The 19,021-nt window shown below is 42.9% G+C and overlaps 1 protein-coding gene across 1 annotated transcript; it reads left to right on the top strand.

Annotated features, from left to right (window-relative positions):
* Window positions 1–4,468: 4,468 nt before the first annotated feature.
* LOC309976400 (uncharacterized protein) lies at window positions 4,469–17,717 on the top strand (the record flags this gene model as incomplete). Its single annotated transcript, XM_082861965.1, has 5 exons — window positions 4,469–4,645; window positions 6,130–6,256; window positions 14,437–16,752; window positions 16,952–17,100; window positions 17,628–17,717. The coding sequence occupies exons 1-5, from the start codon at window positions 4,613–4,615 to the stop codon at window positions 17,715–17,717; spliced, it is 2,715 nt and encodes a 904-aa protein (XP_082718091.1). The 5' UTR covers window positions 4,469–4,612.
* Window positions 17,718–19,021: the final 1,304 nt, after the last annotated feature.

Below are 19,021 nucleotides of genomic sequence, written 5' to 3'. Positions count from 1 at the left end.
TAGAGTTAGGAGTAAGAGCCTTGGGGACTTGGAGAGGGCTACAGTGAACGTTTATAGTCCTTCAGTGTCCTTTACAGTGCTCGGAATAGTGACTGGGAGAATTTGGACACAGGCACATCATGAAGCAGGTTCATGAAGATGGACATGACCTTGGAAACAAATCACTGCATGTGGTGGTGGAGGCCTCTGTCACAACTGAGGTGAAACTGAAGACCTGTGTGTGTTGCTGTGTGGTGCTGCTGTCCCTGTGAAAATCTTCCTAATAGGGAGGCTGTTTGCAGAGAGGTGGTGTGCACTGGGGATAGTGGAGCTGGAGGCCCTGGTGGCGATGCAGATGTCAGGTGTGTATAGTTCATGATTGGGACACAGCAGATGGAGTGCCTGCTGGAGGGGCCCAAAGAGATGCCATTGGACAGGTGCAGCTTAAAGGAATCACTCTCATCAAGGACCTGAGAGCTGTGTACCTTTGTGAAAGTCCCTCCACCTCTCTAAGTTGCAGGCTCCTCCTTTCACAAACTGCAGTAATAATAATTACTAGGTATCACTAGGTAGATTGGGTAGATAAATGGGGTCATTCACAGGAAAGCCATCAATGTTGGTTCCCAGTAAAATATACTCTTGTCCCTCAGCATGGGGTGTAGGGTATGAGTAGGACTCTTGGGTGGAGCGTCACAGGGTATCAGGATGGGCAAGGTGTTCTTTAAATGAGTCCCCAAAGACTGAAAGATTGAGTTCAACATTAAATAAAGACAGCTGAGGACTTATAGCCAAGAAGTAGAGTGAAGGAGTCAGTGGATGGAAAATTACCAACAGAAAACAGGGTAACGGATGTTCTTGCTAAACCGACTTAATAAGAATCTTGCTATTCAGATCAGATATAAAGGGTAGGAAATGGGTGTTTGATCAGATATCAATGGGGGAGTTATTCTTACTAAACTGGCTTTTCAGGTTTGATAAAACTGGGCTAAACAGGCTTGTCCTCCAAACAATATAGGTTCATTTCTCATCTGGTTGTTTTTGTTCATTATGGACCAGCTGAGAGGAAATCAAGGTGGCAGTGTAGGAGGGCATGGAGCTCACGTTCCTCCACGAACACATCAAAAATACATTTACTTTGGAGCAATCCTCACTGTAAACTGGCAGAAGGACTCCTGTTCAACCAAGGCTGTAAGAAACATATACATGTAATTGGGCAGGAAGGGAAGAAAAGCAATGTGGTCAGGAGTTGTGGGACTCAGAGAGGAAGGGCGATCACTTGGGCAGTGAGCTCCCTGGGGAGTGAGTGGCTTGAAGTACAGACTAGGTGTTCCAGTCCTCGTGTCTATGTTGTGGAGACAAGCCTTCTTGACGGGGTGGAGGACCACTGGGACAGACAGAAAGGCTGGAGGAGCCTGGACTTTGCTTGGGAGGAGTGAGCAAGCAAATGCCTGTCCCTGCGGCCAGGCAGAGAGAGGTATGCATTAGCAGATTTGTGCAGGTTTCTTGTGACCAGGATCTTAGCACACCCAAGTCAGAGTGGAGCAAATGCTCTGGCCTCACTAACTCCATGCCAGAGCACGGGACTGCATGTGTGGCCGCCAAGACCTGGGAAAAGAGTCGACGTTTGGAAGCAGAGGCAACCTGGTCCCAGTGCAGAGTCAGAGTGGGGCTTTGGTAGCCATTCTTGGCACTTACTCCCCAGGTATATCAGAAGCAGCCCAGTCTTCTGATGGCAGCTGGCTGGCCACAGCTCACCCACCCCACCATACATGCACAGAAACCACAGGGGCCTGCCTCCTCCCTATGGAGTGGTGCTGCAACACAGAGGGAGTGAGGGAGAGTGGAGATACTGATCAGCTGTGAGAGAGCAAGAGATCTTGTTTCCAATGCAGGGCAGAGATAGGCCTCTAGCAGCTGTTGAGTTCACCATGATCACCTCACCATGGTCCCCAGTCCAGTTAACCCTGTCCAAGCCAAGAAAATGCTCCAGCCCACTGCATGCCACAGTGCAGCACTGGATCTGGGGCAGCCACAACTGGGGAAAAGACCCTAGGTTGCATCTGAGCATAGCCACAGAGGCCTACACAAGCAGCATACCAGACCCCTGCATGCACGAAAATCCCACTTGTTTCAACACTCCCTTCCTGTGGCTAAAGTCCCAGTGTGGGGAGAAGGAAGGACACACAATTAATGGGAACAGAGCCAGCCCCAGCCCGACCCTCATGGCTTCTGGTCCTGCAACTTGAGATCAGGTCTCGCACCCGGTGCTGGCTATAGTCCCTCAATCTCCAGTCTCAGCCCTTACTGTGGTGATAGCTGCCATCACGCTCTGAGGAAAGACGTGACTTGCACCCACATCAAATCCAGCTGTCCCACCAAAAGCATTGGGTATACCCACTCTGCATAGTCATAGTCCCTCAGAAGGACACCCCTTCAAGACCCCAAAGGGAAACGGTATCACCTAAGTTTATAGAGGTAGAGAAAGTTAAATAAAATGAAAATTGCTAATGAAATACTCTCAATTGAGAGAAAGAGAAAACCCCTGAAAGAATAAACAATGAAACAGAAATAACTGTTACAATGTAAATAATTCAAAACATTGGTAATAAAAATATTAACTGGACTAGGAAAAATAATTGAGCTAAACACTGGATATTTTAACAGAGAACTAGAAAACAAAAGGAGACCCAATGAAAAATAAATACTTCAAGGGAGTTCTCTGGTGGCCTAGTGGTTAGTATTCTGGGCTTTCACTGCTGTGGCCCGGGATCAATCCCTGGTTGGGGAACTGAGATCCAACAAGCTGCGTGGAGTGGCTAAAAAAAAAAGTTCAATGGCTCAAATAAAAAGCATGCTAGCAGGAATGAACAACAGAGGAAGAGAGACAGAGAATGCATAAGTGGTCTGGAAGATAGAATAATGGAAATCACAGAATCAGGAAAGCAGGCAGAAAAACTATGTTTTTTAAATGAAAGGAATGTACAAGATCTCTAGGATAACGTTGTGTTCCAATATTCGAATTATAGGGGTTCCAGAAGGAAAAGAGAGGGAGCATGGGAACAAAAATATTTTTCAAGACATTATGGCTGAAAATTTCCTTTACCTGAAGAAGGAAACTGGTATTAAGGTACAGGAAGTATTGATACACAGGATCCCAAACAAGATGAACCCAAACAGACCCACACCAAGACATATCATAAGAAAATGGCAAAAGTTGAAGATAGAGTTCTCAATGCATCAAGAGAAAAAGAAAGAGTCATAAACTAGGGAATCCCAATAATGCTATCAGCTGTTTTCTCTGCAGACACTTTGCAGGCCAGAAGGGAATGGCAGGATATATTCAAAGTGCTGAAAGGGAGAAAGCTGCAACCTAGGATACTCTACCCAGCAAGATTATCATTTAGAAAAGAAGGAGAGATAAAGAACTTCCCAGATCAGCAAAACCCAAAGGAATTAATCAATACTAATCCTACCATAATAGAAATGTTGAAGAGTCTTCTCTAAATGGAAAATAAATAATAATCTTCAGGAAAGGGAAAATCCCACTAGGGAAGGCAAATATATAGTAAAGAATGAAGATCGTTTAAATAAGCTGGTAAGTAGATTTTTTAAAAATGTAGACGGAAGTAGAACTACACACAACAGGATAAGCACAAAGATGTAAAATATGACATCAAAAACACAACTACAGTAATTATTATGATTTTTTTTGGGGGGGCCCTGTAACATGACTTGTGGGATCTCAGTTCCCTGAACAGGGATGGAACACTGCCACGGCAATGAAAGCGCTGAATCCTAACTACAAGACGAGCAGGGATCTCTCCAGAAATCAACTACAGTAAGAAAAATGGGAAAAGAACAAATATGTGGAGTCTAAATAACATGCTACTAAACCAATGGGTCAGTGAAGAGATCAAATGGGAAAGCAGCAAATATCTTAAGACAAATGTAAACTGAAGCACAACACTCCAAAATTTATGGGATGAAGCAAAAGCAATTCTAGGAGGGAAGTCTATAGCAATGCAGGCCTCAAGGAACAAGAGACAACTCAAATAAATAGCCTAACCTACTATCTATGAGAATTAGAAAAAGAAGAACGACAAAGGTTCCCTTCCCCCTTAAGAAGACTGGAACCCTTAAACTACTACCTATGAGAATTAGAAAAAGAACAACAAACCTTCCCCGCTCCCTTAAGAAGATAGGAGTCCCTTTCCCGCCCTAGAAGTCATTTTCCAGTGCTTCCGTGGTGCAGCTTGGCTTTTTCCCGGCGATTCAGGTGCGGGGTGACATTCCCTGAGTCCTTGGCACTACATTACCCAGAAGAATTTGCGCTAAGGCAGCGACGTTCATCCAATGAAAATCCAGGAAGGGGGCATTTCCGGGAGGGCGAACCTCCGGGATAAGAACTTCCGGCGTCCTCGTGGCGCCCATTTTGATCGTGGAGCTAGTCGGAAGGTCGGAGTGTGCGGTGATGGGAGCGAGGTGACGGGCCAAGAAGACGCAGGAGGAGGCTTTGTACACACTGCAAAGGGACGGTCTGAGTGTTGGGGACACCGCCGCCTGCGGGGTGCATCGATACAAAGTCCGACAGGACCCCTCGACTGTCGCCACTCCTCTCCTCCCAGGAGCTCCGATGGCGGCGGCTGCGCTGACGGACCCGGCTCAGGTAAATGCTGCGGGCTCCGGGTTCTCCCCTGCCCGTTTCCCCACCCAAATACGAAACTCCTGAGTGAGAGGCGTCTGGTCCAGGAGAGTGAGGCCTGCAGGGGTGGTGTCCCTATTTCTGACCACCGTTGTAATGTGGTCTGAGTGAGGCTTGGAGATACAACTGAAGCAGGAATATTCGGGAACCCGGAGTCCATCTTGTTTCTGCGAGGAACGCAGTTTGAGGCCAGGCTGCACCTGGAGTGGTAGATGAGTGGTTGTGTTTCTCTTCTTAGGGCCCTGGGAGCGGTGGAGAGTTTTGAATAAAGGAAGGGCACAATCTGAGCTAGGCTTTTAAAAATAATCCAAAGTGTTCAACGGAAAGCAGAATGTAGGGGAATGATGAGGACATTGAGGCAGAGGGAAGTTGTGGCTTTTTTCAGGGTCACAACTGGTAAGTAGGAGCAGTGAGGATGGAGGCACAGAGGAGAGGTTAGTGAGTCAGCCAGAGTTTACCTGGCTCTTGTATTGGGCACAGGTCCAGGGAAAGTGTGAGCCCCTGAAGCACTGCTTACGTCACTTTCTCCATCGCCTTTCTTTTCCCACAGATTCCATGGGCTGGAGAAGCACTTTGGGCAAGTGGCAGTTGTCCCAGTCCCTCACTTGTTCTCACCCCCCACGCACACATTCTGTGTATTTGAGGTGTCTTAGGGTTCTTCACCTGCCATTCTCCCAGCACTTTGGTTTGGGGACCCTAGAGAACCCCATGCTTGGTTTTCTGAGTGCAGGCCAGCTTTTGTGGAGGGGGTTCTAGTTTCCCACCACTGATGAAATGAGGTGTGGAAGGTTACTCCTGAAACCGGTACCAGTATGTGGCAGTGATTTTTTTTTTTTCTTTTTGCGGTACGCGGGCCTCTCACTGTTGTGGCCTCTCCCGTTGCGGAGCAACAGGCTCCGGACGCGCAGGCTCAGCGGCCATGGCTTACGGGCGCAGCCGCTCGGGGGCATGTGGGATCTTCCCGGACCGGGGCACAAACCCGTGTCCCCTGCATCGGCAGGCGGACTCTCAACCACTGCGCCACCAGGGAAGCCCGGCAGTGTTTTTTTAATGTTATTTTTGGCCCCACCACACGGCATGCGGGATCCTTAGTTCTCCCACCAGGGATTGAACCTGTGCCCCCTGAAGTGGAAACTCGTAGCCTTAACCACTGGACCACGAGGGAAGTCCCTGTGGCAGTGTTTTGAGGTGAGGCTGAGCTTGTTTAGGTAAGTGCAGGTCTCCTTTTTTCTGATGGAAATAAACAGGGAAGAACTGGAGTTAGACTTGAAATGACTGCCTGTGTATTCTGGAGGCAATGGGAGTTTCAGATCAAAGGAGGGAGGTTCTCTTCCCCAGGTCTTGAGAGGCTCCATCTGGTTGGGCGGTAGGGGAAATGTGTGGGAAGATGGACTGTGGGTTTTCAGGAATGAGACTGTTCATGGTTATATTTGTCCCTGTTATACCAGGGCAGTGTGACCTTTGAGGATGTGGCCGTGTACTTCTCCTGCGAGGAATGGTGTCTTCTTGATGAGGTTCAGATACACCTGTACCTTGATGTCATGCTGGAGAACTTTGCCCTTGTCTGCATGCTGGGTAAGGCCCTCACACCCATCCCAATCCTCTGAGATAGGCTCTGCCTTTCTCCTTTTCCCCAAGGGTAGTTCTGTCCTTCTCACATCTGGACCATGGGCACTGCTTTCTTCTTAAAGTTATGTGCTGCAGTTACAATGGCTAGGCAGAGTTCATCCCTACTCCTTAGTGCCATGAAACTTGTAGCCCCAAAGTCTTGCAGGTGACCATTCAGGTTCATCAGTGTTGCAGTCCGCTTTAGAGATCCCTCCTTGCTTGCCCTCTCCTGGGTTAAGTGAGCGTACGGATCCATACTACCCAAAGTTTGCTCCATTTCTGCACCCGACAGTATTTATTTATTTATCTGTCTGTCTATCTATCTATTTATTTATGGCTACATTGGGTCTTCATTGCATGTGGGCTTTCTCTAGTTGAGCCGAGTGAGAGCTACTCTTCTTTGTGGTGCATGGGCTTCTCATTGCAGTGGCTTCTCATCACAGAGCATGGGTTCTAGGCCTGTGAGCTTCAGTAGTTGTAGCGTGCAGGCTCTATAGCACAGGATCAGTAGTTGCAGTGCATGGGCTTAGTTGCTCCACGGCATGTGGGATCTTCCCGGTGCAGGGATTGAACCCATGTTCCCTGCATTGGCAGGCAGGTTCTTAACCACTGCACCACAGGGAAGTCCTTAAAATATTAAATAAGGAACTACAGTATGATCCAGCAATTTCACCTCTGTGTGTTTATCCAAAGGGTGTGAAATCATATCAAAAAGATATCTGGGGACTTCCCTGGTGGCACAGTGGTTAAGAATCCACCTGCCAATGCAAGGGACACAGGTTCGAGCCCTGGTCTGGAAAGATCCCACATGCTGTGGAGCAACTAAGCCCGTGTGTCACAACTACTGAGCCTGCGCTCTAGAGCCCATGCTCTGCAACAAGAGAAGCCACTGCAATGAGAAGCCCATGCACCACAACAAAGAGTAGCCCCTGCTCGTCACAACCAGAGAAAGCCCACGTGCAGCAACAAAGACCCAAAGCAGCCAAAAATAAATTTATTTTAAAAACACAACAAGATATCTGTACTCCCTGTTTATTGCAGCATTATTTACACTATCTGAGACATGAAAAGAACCTAAGTGTCCATTGATGGATGAATGGGTAACAAATGTGCTGTATGTGGAACACTATTCAATATTGTTCAACCATTAAAAAAGAAAGAAATCCTGCCATCTTTAATAACATGGATGGACCTTGAGGGCATTATGCTAAGTGAAATAAGTCTGACAGGGAAAGACAAATACAGTTGTTTGCCAGTTTCCAGAGAGGATTGATTCCAGGAGCCCCTGCATATACTGAAATCTGCAGATGATGAAGTTTCACAGTCAGCCCTGTGATTCTGAAGTTTTGCATTTGTGGATTCATTCAACTACTGATCACGTGGTGCTGTGTTTGTTTAATTAAACATAACCATGTGTAAGTGGACCCATGCAGTTCTTACCCATGTTGTTCAAGAGTCAGTTGTACTCCATAATTACACATACATGGGGAATATTTTCCTTTTTGCTGCGACGAGTCTTAGTTGCGGCATGCAGGATCTTCATTGAGGCATGTGGGATCTTTCGTTGGGATGCTCAGGCTCTTCGTTGTGGTGCAAGCTTCTATCTAGTTGTGGTGTGCAGGTTTTTCTCTTCTCTAGATGTGGTGCGCAGGCTCCAGGGTTTGTGGGGTCTATAGTTGTGGCACGCAGTCTCTAGTTGAGGCGTGTGAGCTCAGTAGTTGTGGCGTGTGTGCTTAGTTTTCCCACAGAATGTCAGATCTTAGTTTCCTGACCAGGGAATTGAACCTGCATCCCCTGCATTGTAAGGTGCATTCTTTACCACTGGACAACTGGGGAAGTCCCTGGAATCTTTAAAGAAAAAAAAAACACACACACACACACCCCAAACTCAGAGACAGCACAGAAATTAGTGGTTGCCGGAGTAGGGGATGGGTGAACAGGGTTAGATGAAATGCGTGAATGGTGTCAGAAGCTACAGACTTCTAGTTGTAACGTGAATAAGTCCTGGGGATGTAATGCATAGCTTAGTGATTATAGTTAATTATACTGTATGCTGTATTTCAAATTTGCCAAGAGAATAAATCCTAAAAGTTCTCATCAGAGGAAAAAAATTGTACTGTGGTGTTAACTAAACTTATTGTAATCATTGCACACATATACACAAATCAAATTATGTTGTACAGCTTAAACAAATAGAATGTTTCACATCAATTATATGTCAGTGAAACTTTTAAAATTCTACAGTGCTCTTCCTTTCTCTGAAACCCAAATTTCTGATCTTTATTATTTTCCATCTCTCTAAAGAACTTTTTAAAAATGAATTCCCATGATTTTTGTGCATCTAAGAACATGTTTATTTCACCATCACTGTTGAAGAGTAATTTTATTGCATTCTGAATTCTAGGCTGACATTGGCCACCCCCAACCCCACCCCCACCAAGCTTTAAATGTTTCACTCCTTTCTCTTGTTTGCATGATTTCTGAAAATTCAGATGTTATTCTTTTTGTTGCTTCCCCATGACTAAAGTGTTTATTCCTCTGGTTTCTTTTGGGATTTTTTTTTCTTCTGTATTTGAATGTGATATGCTTAGGTGTAGTTTTGTTGTTGTTGTTTTTTAAAATAAATTTATTTATTTATTTACTTATGGCTGTGTTGGGTCTTCATTTCTGTGTGCAGGCTCTCTCTAGTTGCGGTGAGCGGGGGCTACTCTTCATTGCGGTGTGCGGGCTTCTCATTGTCATGGCTTCTCTTGTGGAGCGTGGGCTGTAGGTTCACAGGCTTCAGTAGTTGTGACATGTGGGTTCAGTAGTTGTGGCTTGTGGGCTCTAGAGTGCAGGCTCAGTAGTTGTGGTACACAGGCTTAGTTGCTCCACAGCATGTGGGATCTTCCTGGACCAGGGCTTGAACCTGTGTCCCCTGCATAGGCAGGTGGGTTCTTAATCACTGTGCCACCAGGGAAGCCCCAGCTTAGGTGTATGGTTTTTTGGCATTAAACCTGCTTGATGTTCTCTGAGCTTCCTGGATCTGTGGGTTGGTGTCTGACATTAATTTGGTGGAAATTCTCCATGATTATTGCTTCAAATATTTTTTCTATTCCTTATTCTTTTTTTCTTTTGATGTTTCTATATATGTATGTTAAAGCATTTGCAGATGTTATACAGTTTTTAGATATTCTTTTTTTTTTAGTCCTTTTTCTCTTTGTTTTTCAGTTTTAGAAGTTTCTACTACAGGAACCTCAAGCTGAGAGATTCTTTCCTGAGTTGTGTCCAGTCTTAATAAGCCCATCCTATTCATTCTTCATTCCTCTTCTCTTCTTTTTGATCTCTAGCATTTCCTTTTGGTTCTTTATTAGAATTTTCATCTCTGCTTTCATTGCCTTTCTTGTCTTGTATGCTGTCTGCTTTATCCATTAGCAGGCATTAATTAGCATATTAATCATAATTGTTTTACATTACCAATTTGATCATTCCAACGGCCCTGTGATATCCCTCCCTCCCTCCCTCCCTCCTTTCTTCCTCCCCTCCCCTCCCCTCCCTTCCCTTCTCAGCATGCAAGATCTTAGTTCCATTACCAGGGATCGAACCAGTGCCCCCTACAGTGGAACTGTGGAGACTTAACCACTGGATCCCTAGAGAAGTCCCTCCCTGTGATATCTGATTCTAGTTTTGAAGCTTCCTTTGCCTTTTCAAAATTTGTTTTTAGGCCTTTTAGTTGGCCCTGTAATTTTTTTCTTTGTAACTGGCATGATGTATTCCCTAAAAGGAACCATTGTAGATAGACCTTTATTGATGTGTTGGTAAGATGTGGAGAGCGGAAGCATGCATGTTGCTGTTAGCATTCATATTATATTTAATTTTCAATCTTTTAATGAGCCTGTGTGTCTGGATCCTGAACCTCACAACTTCTTCGCAATTTAATTTTCCCTCCCTTAGTTGGGACAGGATGGGTATTGGGGGCTGTAGTTGGGTATTTCCTCTTTCCCAGGTAAGTTAGGCTCTGATAAAATGACAGTAGGTTTGGCTCTGGTTAAGTAGTTTCTACTGAGGGCAGACTTTGTTAAAAACAGAATGTTCTGGCTATTTTGCTTTTCTAATCTTCATTTCTTTTTTCAGAAGGCTTTGTTTAGTTTGTTTTGTAGTTCCTCAAGTTGTAAAGGTACGTTGTTGATTGATGATATTTCTTTGTTTATATGTAAGCATTTATAGATGTAAATTTTCTCCTTAGTACTGCTTTTGTGGCATCTTATAAGTTTTAGTATGTTATATTATTGTTTTCTTTAGTCTCTTATGTATTTTCTAGTTTCCTGTGTGAGTTTTTTTTCATGGACCTATTGGTTGTTTCAAAGCATGTTGTTTAATTTCCAGAAATTTGTGGATATTTGTTTTCCATATGTGATTGATCTCTATCTTCAATCTGTTTCAGTTGGAGAGGACAGTTTGTATGATCTTTATCTAATTTAAACTATTGTTCCTATCTATTGCTGAGAGCAGAGCATTGAAGTGTCCCCATACTATAGTAGAACTGTTTCTCTTTTCAGTTCTGTCAGGTTTTGCTTTATATCTTTTGATTGTCTATTATGAGGTGTGTAAATATATATACTTATTTTAATTTTTTTATTTATGTTTGACTGCATTGGGTCTTTTTTTTGTGTTTTTTTTTTTTTTTTTTTTTGTGGTATGCAGGCCTCTCACTGTTGTGGCCTCTCCTGTTGTGGAGCACAGTCTCCAGACATGCAGGCTTAGCGGCCATGGCTCATGGGCCCAGCTGCTCCGCGGCATGTGGAATCTTCCCAGACCGGGGCATGAACCCATGTCCCCTGCATCGGCAGGTGGACTTTCAACCACTGTGCCACCAGGGAAGCCCTTTTAAAAATTTTATTTATTTTATGTATTTATTTTTGGCTGCGTTGGGTCTTCATTGCGGCATGCAGGCTTTTCATTGTAGTGGCTTATCATTGCAGAGCACAGGCTCTAGACGTGTGGGCTTGAGTAGTTATGACACGTGGGCTCAGTAGTTGTGATACATGCACTTAGTTGCTCCATGGCATGTGGGATCTTCCCAGACAAGGGATTGAACCTATGTCCCCTACATTGGCAGGCAGATTCCCAACCACTGCACCACCAGGGAAGTCCCTAGACTTCTTTATTGTTTGATATGAATAATAGCCACCCCTGTGTTCTTTTGGTTACTAGTTGCATGAAATATCTTTTTCTAACCTTTCATTTTCAATTTAATTGACTTTTGTCAACAGCATACAGTTGGATCATTTTAAAAAATCTGTCAGTCTGTCTTTTGCTTTGAGTGTTTAATCCATTTACATTTAGAGCAATTACTGATAAGAGGTATTTTTGTCATTTTGCTCTTTGTTTTCTGTATGCCTTAGAGCTTGTTGTTCCTTAATTTTTGATATTTTCTCTTTTTGTATTAAATTTGTTTAGTGATATGTTTTAATTGTCTTTTCATTTCCTTTGTGTACATTATATGATTATTTGTAGTTACCATGGGGATTACATTTTATATCCTAAACCTACCAGCATACTAATTTTAATTTACACCAGCTTACCATCAATAACATTATAAAAACATTTCTGCTTCTGTAGTGCTCTGTCCCCACTATTTTCTAGTATTGATTTTACAAAATTACATACTTGTATGTGGTGTGTTTAAGCTGAGACTATGGTTTCTTTAAATGCATTATTCTCTGCAATCAGGTAGAAAACGAAAAAGTGCTGTTATAAACTTACAATCACAGTAGCTTTTATAATTTTCTATGAACTTACCTTTATCAGAGACCATCATTTCTTCAAATAACTTTGAATTACCGTTTAGTGTTTTTTTCATTTCCACCGAAAGAATCCATTTAGCATTTGCTGCAAGACAAGTCTAGTGTTAAAGAACTTCTTTAGCTTTTGTTTACATTGGAATATGTTAATTTTCCTTAGTTTTTGAAGGATGTTTCCCTGATGTAGGGTTATTGGTTGACACGTTATTTTCCTTCAACAATTTAAATATATCAACCCACTGCTTTCTGGCCAGATTTCTGATTAGAAATGTGCTGATAACCTTCTTGGGGATCCCTTGTCTGGAATGAGTCACTTCTCTCGCTGATTTCAAGATTCTTTGTCTCTGCATTTCAACAGTTTTATTATAATGTGCTGCAGTATGGCTCTCACAGTCTATTCTGCTTGGAGTTTATTTAGATTTGGGGATGTTCCTATTCATATCAATCCATAAGTGTGCTATGTTTTTCTGTTCTGAATCCCTCTAGTGTTTTGTTTTCTTTTCACTTCAGCAATTGTACTTTTCAGTTCCCAAATTTCCTTTTTTGCAATACTTATACTTTCTTTCTCTTTATTGTTATTCCTACTTTGTTCAGGCAACACTTTTTTTTCTGTACACCTGTTTCTTTTTAGGAATTGTACTTTGCAGTTTCCAAATTTCCATTTTTACAATACTTATACTTTCTATCTCTTTACTGTTATTCCTACTTTGTTCAGGCAACACTTTTTTTCTGTACACTTTTTTGTTTTTTTTTTTTTTTTTTTAGTTATTTGAACATCCTTTAGTCAGGTTTTAAGTCTTTCTAGTTAGTTCGCCATCTATTTTTTGTGTACCTGTTTATAAGTTACAGTTGCGGTTGATTTGTTATTTTCCTTTGCATCATACGTTCCTGTTTCTTTGTATGTCTTGTGAGTTTTTGTCATTGAAAACTGAGCATTTGTGTCTTATAATATTGTAATGCTGGAGATCCTGTATTCACTTTAACAAGTGTTTGCTGGTATGGGCTTCTCTTTGTTTTTGATGTTTTCAGGTGATTCTTTCCTGGACATCAACATGAGCTGTAAACTTAAGGGGTTTTCACTGTGCCTTTCTTGGGGGTGCACTATGACTTTTGAAGTTCCTCTATATAAGTGGCTGATTTTGAATGTCTTAGTCCTTAAATATCTCACTCTCCAAAAGTGAAAAACCAGAAAAATGAAGAGCGGGAAAAGAGACACTGGCCCTTAAAATCAGGTGGGGAGACGGATTCATAACACCTTGTACTCCATCCACTGTTGTTCAGGTTGGGAGTGGATTCCTAACACCTATTACTCCATCCAGTGTTTTTCAGGTAGGGAGATGGATTCCTAACCCATCCCCTGTTTTACAGGTGGGGAGAAAACACCTAACATTTTTTTTCCATTTTGTTTCCTAGCATTTTGTACTCCATCCACTGTACATCCTTCCCTCTGGCTCCACTGACATTTCTGTTTGTAGTATTTAAATATCATTCCTTTGTCTGTTGTGTGCTTAGTTCCTCTGGGTTCGTATTTGCCACTCACCCATCCTGACATTCCATTAGGCCTTGTGTCATATGTGTCCCATGTAGTTGTTCAACTGGGGATGGAGAGTCCTTGGGGCTTCAAGGGATGGACATGACTCTGGTCTCAGCAAAAAGAGCTCACAGGTAGTCTGGCCAAGATGAATGGCAGCTGGCAGAGGGCTTGATATCAGGTCTGTGTTTTAAGTCATATCAGGAACATACCTTGTGTGATTAGTGTTTTAGCCCCATTGCCAGTGGCCCCAAATCACTTCTTTTGTCTTTTCTCCCTTCTTGGTACTCTGCCAACTTGTCATTTCTACGACTACTCATTTTTATTCTGACTGTAGCCTGGGATTTATTCCCTACCACCTCTCTAAGCCACTTCTCTCATGTAGTCTTCACATTGTTTTCTCTATAGTACTTTATGACATTGTGCAGGTATCTTTGAATGGCATTAGGCAGGTATACTTTAATGTTCCATGAATACCAGCTACTGTTTCAGTAAGATTTTCTGGTGCATGGGCTTATACTTGTGCACAGTATCACAGATCAGCAGCAGATGTGGTCCTAGTGAAAGCCATTGACAGAGGAGTGAACTGTAGAACATGCCTTTCACCCTTGGACCACATCCAGTCCTTGTGTCCTGTGCTTGGTGAGGCTGCATCAATTCTGTGACCTTAAGTCCCAATAATGCAGAACAGCTGCATCCTCAATTTGACCCCAACTCCATTTACTGAACACAGTCCCATGGATTGGTTCTTTCATGTGTCAGACATACAGTTGTGATGGTGTCACCCCCATCCAACGTCAACATGAATTTCACCATCACGTCTTTGTTTTCAGGTTCTTGGCGTGGAGTCGATGAAGAGACACCTTCTGAAGAGAACATATGTGTGGAGGGAGTATCACAGATTAGGACCCCCAGGGCAGGTTCATCTCCTGAGAAGGCCCAGCCCTGTAAGATGTGCGTCCCAGTCTTGAGAGACATTTTGCACTTGGCTGAAGAGCAGGGAGCAAATAGGGGCCAGAAAGCATACACATGTGGGGCATGTGGGAAACAGTTCTATTTCACTGCAAACCTTCAACAGCACCGGAAGCAGCACATTAGAGAGAAACCCTTCCGATGTGATGTGAGGAGACTTGCATTTCTGAAGAGCTTCACAGTCTACGCATCAGGGAATCTCTCTGTGTACAGTGAAATTGGGAAGAAATTAGCAGCCAACATGGGACTTCAGCAACAGGCCACTAATATCAGGAAGGAACAAAACAACAGTCATGAGTGTGAAGCTGTTTTTCACAGTGGAACAATTCATCGGAGCTGGGGAGAAGGCAGAAAATCCTCCAGCCACACAGATATGTATGAGAGAGTCATCACTAGTGAAGCGTTTTGTGAGTGCAGCAAATGTGGGAAAGCCTGCACCCAAAGTTGTAATCTTATGCAGCACCAGAGAGTTCACACTGGAGAAAAGCCTTATGAGTGCAGCGAATGTGGAAAATCCTTTAGCCGAAGCCACCACCTCAGTGTGCATAGGAAGATCCACACCGGAGAGAAGCCTTATGCATGCAAGAAATGTGCTAAATCTTTTCTCCAAAGGTCCAGCTTCATTCAACATCTGAGAGTTCACACTGGAGAAAAGCATTATGAATGCAGTGAATGTGGAAAATCTTTTAGCAAAAAGTCCAATTTCCTTCAACATAAGAGAGTTCATACTGGAGAAAGGCCTTATGAGTGCAGTGAATGTGGGAAATCCTTTATCCATAGATGTCAACTTTTTATACACCAGAGAGTTCACACAGGAGAAAGGCCTTATGAGTGCAGTGAATGTGGGAAATCCTTTATTCATAGATGTCAACTTCTTATACACCAGAGAGTTCACACAGGAGAAAGGCCTTATGAGTGCAGTGAATGTGGGAAATCTTTTACAGTTAGGTCTGTCCTGCAAAATCATCAGAGAATTCATACTGGAGAGAGGCCTTATGAGTGCAGCCAATGTGAGAAATCCTTTATCCATAGATGTCAACTTCTTATACACCAGAGAGTTCACACAGGAGAAAGACCTTATGAGTGCAGTGAATGTGGGAAATCTTTTACAGCTAGGTCTGCCCTCCAAAATCATCAGAGAATTCATACTGGAGAGAGGCCTTATGAGTGCAGCCAATGTGGGAAATCCTTTATCCATAGATGTCAACTTCTTATACACCAGAGAGTTCACACAGGAGAAAGGCCTTATGAGTGCAGCCAATGTGGGAAATCTTTTACAGCTAGGTCTGGCCTCCAAAATCATCAGAGAATTCATACTGGAGAAAGACCTTATGAATGCAGCCAATGTGGGAAATCCTTTATTCATAGATGTCAACTTCTTATACACCAGAGAGTTCACACTGGAGAAAGGCCTTATGAGTGCAATGAATGCGGGAAATCTTTTACAGCTAGGTCTGCCCTCCAAAATCATCAGAGAGTTCACACAGGAGAAAGGCCTTATGAGTGCAGTGAATGTGGAAAATCCTTTATTCATAGATGTCACCTTCTTATACACCAGAGAGTTCACACAGGAGAAAGGCCTTATGAGTGCAGTGAATGTGGGAAATCCTTTATTCATAGATGTCAACTTCTTATACACCAGAGAGTTCACACAGGAGAAAGGCCTTATGAGTGCAGCCAATGTGGGAAATCTTTTACAGCTAGGTCTGGCCTCCAAAATCATCAGAGAATTCATACTGGAGAAAGGCCTTATGAGTGCAGCCAATGTGGAAAATCCTTTATCCATAGATGTCAACTTCTTATACACCAGAGAGTTCACACAGGAGAAAGGCCTTATGTGTGCAGTGAATGTGGGAAATCTTTTATTCATAGATGTCAACTTCTTATACACCAGAGAGTTCACACAGGAGAAAGGCCTTATGTGTGCAGTGAATGTGGGAAGTCCTTTATTCATAGATGTCAACTTCTTATACACCAGAGAGTTCACACAGGAGAAAGGCCTTATGAGTGCAGCCAATGTGGGAAATCGTTTACTGCTAGGTCTGGCCTCCGAAATCATCAGAGAGTTCATACTGGAGAAAGACCTTATGAGTGCAGTGAATGTGGGAAATTGTTTATTGTTATTTCTGGCCTTATTAAACATCAGAGAGTTCACACAGGAGAAAGGCCTTATGAGTGTAATGAATGTGGGAAATCTTTCACTGCGAGAGCTGGCCTCCAAAATCATCAGAGAATTCACACGGGAGAAAGGCCTTATGAGTGTAAGGAATGTGGGAAATCTTTTACTGCGAGATCTGGCCTCCAAAATCATCAGAGAGTTCACACAGGAGAAAGGCCTTATGAGTGTATGGAATGTAGGAAATCTTTTACTTCTAGGTCTGGGCTCCGAAATCATCAGAGTGTTCATACTGGAGAAAGGCCTTATGAGTGCAGTGAATGTGGAAAATCTTTTAGCCAAAGACAAATCCTCAGTACCCATAGGAAAATCCATACTGGAGAAAGGCCTCATGAGTGCAAAGAATGTGGTAAATCTTTTATCCAAAAGTGCAGCTTAATTCATCATCAGAGAGTTCACCGTGGAGAAAACGCCCTATGAATGCAGCTGATAAGGACGCCACTGGGGTTTGGAGGAGTTTGACATGGTAACAGAATGGGAGGAACAGGTGCAGTCATCATGCAACAGATGGACAATTTCTAGAGCGGAAACTCAGGGTGAGAGAAGGGGTGTCATCTGCTTGTGAACTCCCAGCAATGGACAGGGATTTAGGATACAGTGCTAGGTTGACTGGTTCAGGCCATGAGGAGTCTGGTCACAGCGCTCCTCTTTCACTCCCTACCCTGCTTTGGGGACTCAAAAAACACCTTGTCCATTCGGACACCCTCTTGTCACCCCCACACAGACACAAAGAGGCCTGCTTAGGACACCCCCTCCTCCCCGCATGTGACTTGACAGGACTGTCGTTTCACTGGGAACAAATATTGATTGCTTTCCTATGAATGATCCAACTTATGTACCCAATAATGATCTGGTCCTGCTAACTCCATACCACAGGTTTTCAGTGGATGTGGGGCAGCCAAATTTGAGGAACAGACTCTACCTTGGGATGTGGATGTGACCCAGTCCCAGGACAGAGAAGACTAATCAATATAGAATGCCACATTAACAGAAGGAAGGATGAAAAATAACATGATCATCTCAGTAGACAGAGAAGAAGCATTTGACAAAATTCAGCATCCATTCATGATGAAAACCCATACAGGTGGGTATAGAGGGAACATATCTCAATAAAGGCCATTTATGACAAACCCACAGCAAACATCATACTGGTGGAAAGCTGAAAGGCTTTTTCCTAAATTCAGGAAGAAGAGAAGGATGCCCACTCCCAAAACTTCTATCTCACATAGTATTGGAAGTCCTAGCCCCAGCAATCAGACAAGCAAAAGCATCCAAATTGGAAGGTAAGAGGTAAAACAGTATTTTCAGATAACCTGATACTTTATATAGAAAACCCTAGTGTCCACCTCAAAACTTTTAGAACTAATTAAAGAATTCAGTAAAGCTATAGGATATAGTACAAACATACAGACATCTGTTGCATTTCTATACACTAATAATGAACTATCAGAAAAAGTAAAAAAATAAAATTGCTTCAGATTGCATCAGAAAGAATAAAATACCTAGTAGCAAATTAACTGAGGGCTTGAAAGACATATATTCAATAAACTATAAAACATTGATGAAGATTGAAGATAAAGAAATGGAAAGATATCCTGTGCTTTTGCATTGGAAGAATTAAGATTGTTACAATGACAATACTATGCAAAGCAATCGTGAAATGGACAGAAGACATAATGGAGTTAGAAAAACTATCCGAAGTGATGCAAATGAAGAACACATGTCTATTGTCATATGTGTTCAGTGTCTCAAGAAATATAGCAGCAATCTTGTGAGTAAGGCATATTCTAGTAAATGGGATATATTCATGTCCAAGACATAAAAAGGAGTCAGTTCTTATGGAAGCAATATTGTAGTTGATGGAAACTGCACCTAGGTAATTAGATTTCATGGAATATTAGAATGAGATGTTCCTATAAAAGGGAGAAAAAGAGCAAGTTACAGTTGAGGAAAAATGGGGGTTTGGGATGGGTTGAAAGAGTAAATAGAGTGTCCAGAGTAGGACTTTAGTGAAGGTGGACAGTTGTGGAAATACTGTGTTAAGGACAGCTTGCTTTCCTCTTTTCCAATTTTTACATGTTCATTTTCTTTACTGTATTAGAGAGGACCTCTGGCATATTAGGGAATACCAGTGTAAGGCAGTAAACTGCCATCCTACTGATCTCAAGCATCCTATTTTTGTCCTTTATATCTAGTCTTTTCAGTCCAGAACCATATAAAGTCACACAAATTACATTTATTTCTCACCTCTCTTTAATGTCCATTCTGAC

This window comes from Leucopleurus acutus (assembly GCF_964270905.1).
Source record: "Leucopleurus acutus genome assembly, chromosome: 20".
Taxonomy (NCBI): domain Eukaryota; kingdom Metazoa; phylum Chordata; class Mammalia; order Artiodactyla; family Delphinidae; genus Leucopleurus; species Leucopleurus acutus.
Note: the sequence above shows the minus strand (reverse complement) of the source record. Positions and strands in the feature narration are given on the sequence as shown.